Source organism: Anomaloglossus baeobatrachus, chromosome 10 (assembly GCF_048569485.1).
Source record: "Anomaloglossus baeobatrachus isolate aAnoBae1 chromosome 10, aAnoBae1.hap1, whole genome shotgun sequence".
Taxonomy (NCBI): domain Eukaryota; kingdom Metazoa; phylum Chordata; class Amphibia; order Anura; family Aromobatidae; genus Anomaloglossus; species Anomaloglossus baeobatrachus.
Genome location: NC_134362.1, coordinates 15,914,585 through 15,927,084, shown reverse-complemented (window position 1 = coordinate 15,927,084; position 12,500 = coordinate 15,914,585). Strand labels below are relative to the sequence as shown.

The 12,500-nt window shown below is 46.5% G+C and overlaps 1 protein-coding gene across 4 annotated transcripts in view; it reads right to left on the bottom strand.

The window, feature by feature from the left end:
- Positions 1 to 12,500, bottom strand: part of ANO1 (anoctamin 1) — a 197,200-nt gene that overhangs the window by 26,705 nt on the left and 157,995 nt on the right. For all 4 annotated transcript variants that reach the window (XM_075326423.1, XM_075326421.1, XM_075326424.1 and 1 more), the window contains one exon: positions 6,437 to 6,597. In XM_075326423.1, coding sequence (XP_075182538.1) covers positions 6,437 to 6,597 — 161 coding nt within the window. The remainder of the gene's footprint in view (positions 1 to 6,436; positions 6,598 to 12,500) is intronic.

The window sequence follows — 12,500 nt, the reverse complement described above, 5'->3', positions numbered from 1 at the left end:
CCGCCTGGTATTCATATTGGGGTTTATACAAGGGAGGGGCACAAGGAGCAGCCAAAAAACAGGAGCACGGGTAGCTTCATGTAAGATTAATATACTTTAACACCTTTCATGCCATAAAAGTCCTATAGAAATGCATTGGACACATAAATGTACATGTACTGTAAATACACCCACATGGTAACATATGGATTGTTGCCTTGAATGATATAGTAACACTTGGCAAAGAGATAACACGAGATGTCCCCAGTGGAAATGTTCTGATGTAATGTGGAGACACAAGGGATTGATCTGTAACATGCAGGATTTCATTACTCCACTATATGGCTGCAGCATAGGATCCTCAGTGTACGAAGCTTGCACTGGCCATCAGCCTTGCCATTCTGGAAAGTAAAGTGTTAAAATGATATACCTATAAGCCAGGTGAGCCAACTACGGATCTACCTGTCTGCAGGTGCCATTTATGTTACTCTATAATTTCCAGAGCACATATCTTACAGCAAACAATGCCGGCCACATAGGATAAGCCCGGCCACATAGGATAAGCCCGGCCACATAGGATAAGCCCGGCCACATAGGATAAGCCCGGCCACATAGGATAAGCCCGGCCACATAGGATAAGCCCGGCCACATAGGATAAGCCCGGCCACATAGGATAAGCCCGGCCTATAGAATTGCTATTGATTTCTACTGTATTTACATAATCATCTACAACCAAGACAAATCTGCTAATACAAAAAGGACATTTGTGCATCACGTTTCGCCTTATGTCTGTGGCTTCATCTGGGAACATCCAAAAAAACAAACCGATTGTGTTATGCCCCTGCCCCGAACAGCGCAATAGCCTTCACTTATCAAACATGTGCAACTTTCGACCGTATCCATCTTTGAAGTCTGACGCAAAAGCACAGTATAATGCGATATAGTTTCCGATTTCAATTACAGCCAAAAAAAAAAAAAAAAAAGCTTGTCTAGCTTATAACCAAATCCTGTGGGTATTTTTTACAGGTTCAGATGGAACCCCCGACAGTCACCAATGTGTGGCTTTATACGGGATATTGCATTAAGAAGATGCATGGTTTGCAAGTCCTCATAGTTAGGGGGCACCAGGGAGATATTGCGCGGCCCCTCAGATCTCCAGAGCCTAGCGCGGCCCCTCAGATCTCCAGAGCCTAGCGCGGCCCCTCAGATCTCCAGAGCCTAGCGCGGCCCCTCAGATCTCCAGAGCCTAGCGCGGCCCCTCAGATCTCCAGAGCCTAGCGCGGCCCACCTGATCTCCAGAGCCTAGCGCGGCCCACCTGATCTCCAGAGCCTAGCGCGGCCCACCTGATCTCCAGAGCCTAGCGCGGCCCACCTGATCTCCAGAGCCTAGCGCGGCCCACCTGATCTCCAGAGCCTAGCGCGGCCCACCTGATCTCCAGAGCCTAGCGCGGCCCACCTGATCTCCAGAGCCTAGCGCGGCCCACTTCTTGTAGATTTAGTTCCTACAGGAGGACTTTGTGGTTTGTAAGTTGCAGTCTTTAATTGAGGCTCACACCAATTTTTTTTTTTTTTTTTTTTGTTGCACAGGGGCATTTACATAATTTTTAGAATTAGAAAGATCATTTGGAAATTTAGCATTTCTCATACCCGGCCTGTCTGGAGGAAGTGACAGCCACCGATCAAGACCGACGGTGTGAAATGTGACCGTCGTATTAAGCAAGACTGATTACAAGGGGATCGTATCCGCCGGCTAAATATAGATATATACTATACGATCGACGTTCACTCTTCACATGGGTGCACTGGATGCAAATCGCTCACTAGGCTCTAAATTAGTAACATCCAACTTCCCAGCTCCATCCTTCAGGAGGGTGACACCGATGTATTTACACAGATCGGGATTTATGTCACTTTGTGGCTCTGCAGTAAAGCATGACACGTCCTAAATGTAACTAATCCAAACACAAGACACTTTGTAACAATGTCTGTTTCTGATTTTGTTGAGATTTGCTACTTTGTTCACATTAACCCTTTACATGTAACAGTCCTCATTTTGTTCTGTTCACTAAGAAGCATTGCAAAAAAGTACACAAATAATAACTCCCCTAATAAGCGTTAAATATCTCAGTGTGTGCAGCTTTCTATAATTTTTTATAGTATCCCGTAACTTCTATGCACAAAATCTGACTGAGAGTGCAGATCAGAGATTACCTGAGCTTGTCGAGCCCAGGTTCTGACATACATGGACCAAGAGATTTAGTGAGTGACCTCTGTGGGATAGATCGTCACAGCTCTGTCCGCCTTGTCATCACCGTTCTCAGTACTTTAGTTCAGCTCCCATTGAAGTGAATGATCTGAACTGCAGTACCGAAAGAGACCACTACACGGTGCTGCTCTCATATTGATGACCAATTAGAGTTGCAATCAGTCTAGGCAATGCTCTTTAAGCCAATTAGAATTGCATCCAATCTAGGCAATGCTCTGTGAGCCAATTACATCCAGTTCCAGGCAGTGCTCTGTGAGCCAATTACAATTACATCCAGTTCCAGGCAGTGCTCTGCGAGCCAATTAGAATTGCATCCAATCTAGGCAATGCTCTGTGAGCCAATTAGAATTGCATCCAATCTAGGCAATGCTCAGTGATCTAATTACAATTGCACCCAGTCTAGGCAGTGCTCTGTGAGCCAATTACATCCAATCTATGCAGTGCTCTTTCAGCCAATTACAATTGCACCCAGTTCAGGCAGTGCTCTGTGAGCCAATTACAATTGCATCCAGTGCTGCCTATATATACACTAGATAGATTATTGAAATGGAAAACCCCTTTAAAAAATGAGAACTAATTTTTGTGCACACATATTCCAGTGTATATAATTGGACAACCCCTTTAACTAGAATCTGAAGGATGCTGGAGCAATCTAAGGAACGGCCCCTCACCCATCGCCCATTTTCATTAGCTGTTACTAGAGCACTATATAGCAGCTTTTATGCCTATAGTAAGACTGGATCGTAGAGGCTACATATAGATATTCCCTCCAGCAGTTACTTTGGCTGCTACTCCCAATATCAGAAAACCCCATTGGACCCCTGAGCAGTAGGGCAGATATTATTTGCTATAAGGGTTGATGATATTCTCCCTTTCGTTTAGGGCACTTAGGACCCAGATTGTACGGATGGAAGAGGAATTTCTTTCTGAATTGCTCCAGTAATGGAAGGTCATTCCCACCAGTAGAAGGTCACGATACCGGTAATGGGGCTACTCCAGCAAAGCTGTTGCTTGAGGAAGAACGCATCTCCTAAAATCAGGGGCAGATGATAACCCCCTAGGACAGACGCGGCACCGCTACGGACGCACCGCACCAATCTACTCCCAGTTTATTACATCCTTCTGGTTTTAGCATATTCCAGCTTATACCAAGTATAAATTCACAGTTCTTCAACTTTCTACCGTCCTCTTAATTCTTCACCATTTAATATCATTTTGTTTGCAGTCAGTGAATGAAACCGCTCATTTATATTTACAGGCTGGAAACCTCTTCCATATCTAGTCCCGGATCTTTGATCCGTGGTTCTTTGATCCGTGGTTTCTGCAGCAGCTGGATCTACCCCGAGGTTTCATACAAATTTCTAAGAGACTCAACCGAGCGAACACACAAAATTATTTCTTTCATTGTTGTTAGATAATAATAATAATTATTATTATTATTCATTTATATAGCGCTATTAATTCCATAGCACTTTACATACATTGGCAACACTGTCCCCATTGGGGCTCACAATCTAAGGTCCCCAACTGTATGTTTTTGGATAAGACCCAGTTGCGCTTTTCCACCCACAGGTTTCTTATATTTAGTCCTTTCAGGTTAGAAGTGCATCCAGTCCAGGCAATATTCTGGGAGCCAATTAAAATAGCATCTAGTCTAGACAATGCGCTGCTAGCCATTTACAATTGCATCCAGTCTATGCAATGCTCTGTGAGCTAATTACAATTGCATCCAGTCTATGCAATGCTCTGTGAGCCAATTACAATTGCACCCAGTCTATGCAATGCTCTGTGAGCCAATTACAGTTGCATCAGGTCCAGGCAATGCTCTGTGAGCCAATAACGTTGCATCCAGTCTAGGTAATGCTCTGTGAGCCAATTACAGTTGCATCCAGTCTAGGCAATGCTCTGTGAGCCAATTACAGTTGCATCCAGTCCAGGCAATGCTCTTTGAGCCAATTACAGTTGCATCCAGTCTAGGTAATGCTCTGTGAGCCAATTACAGTTGCATCCAGTCTAGGCAATGCTCTGTGAGCCAATTACAGTTGAATCAAGTCTAGGCAATGCTCTGTGAGCCAATTACAATTGCATCCAGTCTAGGCAATGCTCTGTGAGCCAATTACAGTTGCATCAAGTCTAGGCAATGCTCTGTGAGCCAATTACAATCGCAGCCAGTCTAGGCAATGCTCTGTGAGCCAATAACATTGCATCCAGTCTAGGTAATGCTCTGTGAGCCAATTACAGTTGCATCCAGTCTAGGCAATGCTCTGTGAGCCAATTACAGTTGCATCCAGTCCAGGCAATGCTCTTTGAGCCAATTACAGTTGCATCCAGTCTAGGTAATGCTCTGTGAGCCAATTACAGTTGCATCCAGTCTAGGCAATGCTCTGTGAGCCAATTACAATTGCATCCAGTCTAGGCAATGCTCTGTGAGCCAATTACAATCGCAGCCAGTCTAGGCAATGCTCTGTGAGCCAATAACATTGCATCCAGTCTAGGTAATGCTCTGTGAGCCAATTACAGTTGCATCCAGTCTAGGCAATGCTCTGTGAGCCAATTACAGTTGCATCCAGTCCAGGCAATGCTCTTTGAGCCAATTACAGTTGCATCCAGTCTAGGTAATGCTCTGTGAGCCAATTACAGTTGCATCCAGTCTAGGCAATGCTCTGTGAGCCAATTACAGTTGCATGAAGTCTAGGCAATGCTCTGTGAGCCAATTACAGTTGCATGAAGTCTAGGCAATGCTCTGTGAGCCAATTACAATCGCAGCCAGTCTAGGCAATGCTCTGTGAGCCAATTACAATCGCAGCCAGTCTAGGCAATGCTCTGTGAGCTAATTACAGTTGCATCAGGTCCAGGCAATGCTCTGTGAGCCAATAACGTTGCATCCAGTCTAGGTAATACTCTGTGAGCCAATTACAGTTGCATCCAGTCTAGGCAATGCTCTGTGAGCCAATTACAGTTGCATCCAGTCCAGGCAATGCTCTTTGAGCCAATTAGAATTGCATCTAGTCCCAGGCAATGCTCTGTGAGCTAATTACAATTGCATCCAGTGCTGCCTACATATACATTAAGTTATTTATTTGAAATGGAAAACCCCTCTAAAATGTGAAACCTCAGATAATGTGCATATTATATATAGACTTATTACACATACACAGTTGAGCCAGTCCTCGGTGCCATGCTGTGCTGGTTCTCAAAGGAAATGTGACTCCGATCTGGCTGGGAACGGCTCTTTAGCATACGGCAAACACGGTAATCGTTATAGAGGCCACTCCATAGAGAGCGCCTGATCCCAGGGGACGCACTGGGAACTAAATACTAACAGATGCGCCTTTTTCATCCTCATATTATATATTCAGCTCATAAAAAAAAGCAAAACAAAACAAAAACAGAATATAAAAATATATCTTTGGATGCCAAAATAAGAAAAGAAGTAAAAATCCTGGAGGAATACAGGAGGAGGGGAGAGGACTGGGGTGGGCGGGGGAGATTCCCTCGGCGCGGTCCTAGAAGGGGGATGCGGATTTTGGAACATGAGAACCACATGCAGACCGGAAATCCTTCTGCAGCTGGGATGCGTTCTCAGATATAAAAAAAAAAAAAACCAAACAACTGTCACCCCTGTTACTTATTTAATACTCGGTCTTGTGCCAAAATTATATAATCCTCAAAAACAGGTCTGGAAGACAATGCAGCATTGTTATCTGGGATCTGAAACTAAAATTGGACATCTGCCTTGTAGAGGAGATGGTGATCATTGTTGTTTAGGATAAAGGATACTTTTTTTTATCCCAAAATTCTGCATTGATCACTTCCATACTATATATCTTTATAGAGGTCGGAGCTCAGTAATCATGCTGAAAAACGCCCTGTATATTAAAGTAAAATAATGCAATTTTGTCACCACTAGGGGGGGCTAACTGCATACAGTTTATACATTGAAATCAATGGTAACACAGTATACGAGGAGCTGCCCCTAGAGGTGGAAACTTCTCCATTTTTTATTCTGAAGGTTGGAAAAGCCCCGACTGGTTTTCCCTTGCGAAGCAGGACATGATCAGCTGTATTTTCCAGGCTGATATGGCCAACTGCTCCAGCATAAGGGTTCGTTCATGACAGAGCAACAAAACAGAGAATAAAAACAAAAAAATAAAAAGGCATTGAAAAATACTGAAAAAATATTCTTCTTACCCCATAAAGCCATAAAGACTGAGAAGAAGACTGTGGCCGGGTTGTCAAAGAGATGACTGGCGCGGGCTGTGGCACAGGCAGAGCTGATCTTCCAGTAAGTGCAGGTCTTGTCACATAACGGGCACATGGTAATATTGTTCCGGTGGTCGCACATCTCTATGCTGGGAAAAGATGGATGAAGATGGAAACTTAGAACATACATTGTATATAGAAGGATTAGGGGCCCCGGCGAGGGTTAATGTAGAATGCGATTATTATAAACACATGGATCTCAGCTATATGGAGGATGATATAGGATATCCAACATTTAGGGTTCATTGAATTCAATGTTCAGAGAGTTTATTGCCAAGTTCCATCACTTAAAGAGCAAGTAAACCTTTACTTCCATTTTTATATTATATATGTGCCGCTATAATTGCAAGTTAATCAGTGTGGACCAGGTCCCGAAACCCCCGCCGATCACTCAAAGATGCTCTGATAGGTCACAACTGAGCGCAGAGCCCCCGTGAGAGCGCACATGGAGCGGAGTATGGACACAACAACCTAACCTGCCTGCAATTAAAAAGGTGCCAAATTATAATATTATATATATATATATATATATATATATATATATATATATATATATATATATATATATATATATATATATATATATATATATATATATATATATATATATATATATATATATATATATATATATATATATATATATATATATAGTATATAACGCTCAGTGTATGTATGTCCACTAAAGGAATCCGCACCGTCGCATTTACAATCACGAAATTTTCCACGGACGCCTCATGTGACCCAGGGAACGTCATAGACTATGTTTTGACGAGGAAATTTAACCCCGCGCTTTACAGTTACTCTCTAAAATCCTGCCTTTATTAAACTGAATGGAGGTGGGAGCTACAGGCTATTAATGGCAACTGTCAGTGGTTGCTATAGGAACAAAAACTATTAGTACAAGAAGCTTATGTGTGAGGTAATATGTCGGTGGGGAGACAGATAGAAAGAGACGGAAAGAGAAAGAAAGAGACAGACACAAAGATAGAGAGACAGACAGACACAGATGGAGACAAATAGACTGATACAAATACAGACAGAGAGATGGAAACAGACAGAGAGACAGACAGCAACACACAGAGACTGGGAGAGAGAAAGTTACTATCCCGGGTTACGCCCGGGTACTACAGGTTATAATATATATATATATATATATATATATATATATACACACACACACTAGAAGGTGGCCCGATTCTACGCATCGGGTATTCTAGAATTTACGTATTGTGTAGTTCATGTATGATTTTTGATTATATATATATATATATATATATATATATATATATATATATATATATATATATATATATATATATATATATATATATATATATATATATATATAGATGTTGTTGTGTGTAGTTACCAAGTGTTTGTGTAGGGCGCTGTACATGTTCTGGGTGTTGTCTGGGTGTGGCGGGGGGTGAGAGCGGTGTTGTTTGTGTGTTGCGTTGTTTGTGGAGCGCTGTGTGTCTGTAGCGTTGTGTGTGTGTTGCGCAGTTTGTGTGTGTGTGGTGTGTTTTGGGGGAGGTATGTTTTGTGCAATGTGCGTGTTGTGCGGTATGTGCGTATATTTGTGTGTGCAGCGTTGTCTGTGTGTGTGGGTGTCTGTGTAGGGCAGTTGTTTGTGGTTCCCAGTGTGTGTGTGTGGTGTGGTGTGTTGTGCAGTGCGCGCGCGCGCGTATGTGTGTGTGTTGGGGGGAGGTGTGCACTTCCCATCGTGCTCCATCCCCCATGCAGCGCACCCCCCATCGTGCTCCATCCCGTATGCTGCGCACCCCCCATCGTGCTCCATCTCCCATGCTGCGCACTCCCAAACGTGCTTCATCCGCCATGCTGCGCACTCCCAAACGTGGTCCATCCGCCATGCTGCGCACTCCCAAACGTGCTCAATCCGCCATACTCCGCACTCCCCATCGTACTGCATCCTCCATGCTGCGCACTCCCAAACGTGCTCCATCCGCCATACTCCGCACTCCCCATCGTGCTGCATCCCCCATGCTGCGCACTCCCAAACGTGCTCCATCCGCCATGCTGCGCATTTCCAAACGTGCTCCATCCGCCATGCTGCGCACTCCCAAACGTGCTCCATCCGCCATGCTGCGCACTCCCAAACGTGCTCCATCCGCCATGCTGCACACTCCCAAAGGTGCTCCATCCGCCATGCTGCGCCAGCATCAGCCTCTCCGTCTCCATCATCAGCCTCCCCATCTCAGCCTTCCCCAGGTTCAGCCTCTCTCCTCTCAGCCTCCTCCAGCACGCCGTGCTCCTCTGCCGACACTCACAGATCCGATCGCATACACTCACACACACCCACACACACCCGATCGCATACACTCACACACACCCGATCGCACACACACACCCGATCGCATACACACACACACACCCGATCGCATACACACACACACACCCACACACCCCCACCCGATCGCATACACTCACACACACCCGATCGCATACACTCACACACACCCACACACCCCCAACCGATCGCATACACTCACACCCACCCGATCGCATACACTCACACACACCCGATCGCATACACTCACACACAAAGACACACACACTGACGATATTGCACATACGCGCTGATACTCACAACATCCGGGGATATCACATGCTTCTGGCCATGTGATCCCCCGGCAGGTCCTGGAAGCTCACAACAGCACAGTATCGCCGCCGAGAAGCAAGCGATATCCCAGGATGTTGTGAGTATTTGGATGCGATGTGATGTGTGAGGTGTGTGTGATCTGATTTGTGTGTGTGTGTGTGTGTGTGTGCTGTTATGTGTATGTATGTTCCGCAGCTGCAGGACCTTGATGTGTGGATGCGATGTGATGTGTGTGTGAGGTGTGTGTGAGAGTGAGTGTGAGCCGGTGTACACTGGTAACTATGATACACATCGGGTAACTAAGGGACCTTAGTTACCCGATGTGTATAATGGTTACCAGCTTTCACGGCCTCCGTCAAGATCCCAGCATCGCAAGGTTATGTCTGGCGCTGCCGGGATCCTGACGGAGCCGGTGTAGAAGCAAGCGATATCCCAGGATGTTGTGATGTGTGAGAGTGAGTGTGATCTGATGTGTGTGTGTGTACTCACCTGGGAATCGGAGCTCCGTGTCAGTTGGGCCAGAGCGAGCGTGCATTGCGTGAGGTGGGCGGGGCCTGCAGAGAGCCGGGGCGAGAGGCCAATCCGTGGGGGGGGCGGGGCCATGGCGAGCCCAGCGGCCAATCAGCTTTGTGTCACCGTAAGGACACAATTTCGGAGCATGACAGACAGAATAAGGCAAATATATATATATATATATGTATGTATATATATGTATGTATATATATATGTATGTATGTATGTATGTATGTATGTATGTATGTATGTATGTATGTATGTATGTATGTATGTATGTATGTATGTATGTATGTATGTATGTATGTATGTGTGTGTGTGTATATATATATATATATATATATATATATATATATATATATATATATATATATATATATATATATATATATATATATATATATATATATATATATATATATATATATATATATATATGTTGTTGTGTGTAGTTACCAAGTGTTTGTGTAGGGCGCTGTACGTGTTCTAGGTGTTGTCTGGGTGTGGCGGGGGGTGAGAGCGGTGTTGTATGTGTGTTCCGTGTGTTGCGTTGTTTGTGGAGCGCTGTGTGTCTGTAGCGTTGTGTGTGTGTTGCGCGGTTTGTGTGTGTGTGGTGTGTTTTGGGGGGAGGTATGTTTTGTGCAATGTGTGTGTTGTGCGGTATGTGCGTAAATTTGTGTGTGCCGTGGTGTTTGTGTGTTGGGTGTTGTGTGTGTGCAGCGTTGTCTGTGTGTGTGGGTGTCTGTGTAGGGCAGTTGTTTGTGTTTCCCAGTGTGTGTGTTTGGTGTGTTGTGCATTGCACGCGTGTGTGTGTGTGTGTGTGTGTGTGTGTTGGGGGAGGTGTGCACTTCCCATCATGCTCCATCCCCCATGCAGCGCACTCCCCATCGTGCTCCATCCCCCATGCAGCGCACTCCCCATCATGCTCCATCCCCTATGCTGCGCACCCCCCATCGTGCTCCATCCGCTATGCTGCACCAGCATCAGCCTCTCTACCCGCAGCATCAGCCTCTCTGCCCGCAGCATCAGCCTCTCTCCTCCCAGCATCAGCCTCTCTACCCGCAGCATCAGCCTCTCTACCCGCAGCATCAGCCTCTCTGTCCCCAGCATCAGCCTCTCTCATCCCAGCATCAGCCTCTCTCCTCCCAGCATCAGCCTCTCTCCTCCCAGCATCAGCCTCTCTCCTCCCAGCCTACCCCAGCCTCAGCCTCTCCCAGCATCAGCCTCTCTCCTCCCAGCATCAGCCTTTTCTGTCCCCAGCATCAGCCTCTCTCCTCCCAGCATCAGCCTCTCTCCTCCAGCATCAGCCTCTCTCCTCCCAGCCTCCCCCAGCCTCAGCCTCCCCCCAGCATCAGCCTCTCTCCTCCCAGCATCAGCCTCTCTCTTCCCAGCATCAGCCTCTCTCCTCCCAGCCTACCCCAGCCTCAGCCTCCCCCAGCATCAGCCTCTCTCCTCCCAGCATCAGCCTCTCTCCTCCCAGCCTACCCCAGCCTCAGCCTCCCCCAGCATCAGCCTCTCTCCTCCCAGCCTACCGCAGCCTCAGCCTCACCCAGCATCAGCCTCTCTCCTCCCAGCATCAGCCTTTTCGGTCCCCAGCATCAGCCTCTCTTCTCTCAGCCTCCCCATCCCAGCCTTCCCCAGGATCAGCCTCTCTCCTCCCAGCCTCCTCCAGAACGCCGTGCTCCTCTGCCGACACTCACAGATCCGATCGCATACACTCACACACACCCACACACACCCGATCGCATACACTCACACACACCCGATCGCATACACTCACGCACACACACATTGACGATATTGCACATACGCGCTCATACTCACAACATCCGGAGATACCACATGCTTCTGGCCATGTGATCCTCCGGCAGGTCCTGGAAGCTCACAGCACAGTATCGCCGCCGAGAAGCAAGCGATATCCCAGGATGTTGTGAGTATGTGGATGCGATGTGATGTGTGTGTGAGAGTGAGTGTGATCTGATGTGTGTGCGTGTGTGTATATTCCGCCGCTGCAGGACCTTCATGCGCTGGTAACTATGCTACCATGGTTACCAGCGTATCTCGTCCCCCCGCTCGCACGAGAGCCCACACCAGCATACGCCGGCCAGCCCCAGCAATGCGAGGGTATGTGTCGGCTGGTTTGGCGGCGTACGCTGATGTGGGCTCCCGGGGGTACAGTACTCACCTGGTAGTCGTGGCTCCGTGACAGTGTCGGTTCGGGGAATGCGTGGGGGGGGCGGGGGCCAGAGCTAGCGTGCATTGCGTGAGGGGGGCGGGGCGTGGCCGAGTTGCCAATGTCTGCAGGGTGCCGGGGCGAGAGGCCAATCTGTGGGGGGGCGGAGCCTGGGCGAGTGGCCAATCCGTGCGGGGGGGCGGGGCCATGGCGAGTCCAGCGGCCAATCAGCTTTGTGTCACCGTAAGGACACAATTTTGGAGCAAGACAGACAGACAGACAGAATAAGGCAATATATATATATTACACTACATTACATATTTATAATATATAATACATATTTATAACAATATATATATATATATATATATATATATATATATATATATATATATATATATATATATATATATATATATATATATATATAATATATTTATTATAAAATTGGCAGGAAAGTTTAACTTACTCTACGAAACGTGAAAAGTGAGTCGCTGATACCCGGCCAGCGGCTCCGGCTTGGGACCTAGGTGTGGAGCTCATTTATAGGGTCCACTCTGTGTCTAGGCAGAAGGAGCAGCTCTGGGGTCCCACTGCAGCTACAAATAGGAAAGCCAAAAGCCAAAAGTCCTAAAGCTGGGCTTTCGGGAACCTGGATAGGATCTTACCATTTTTTCTTCCTA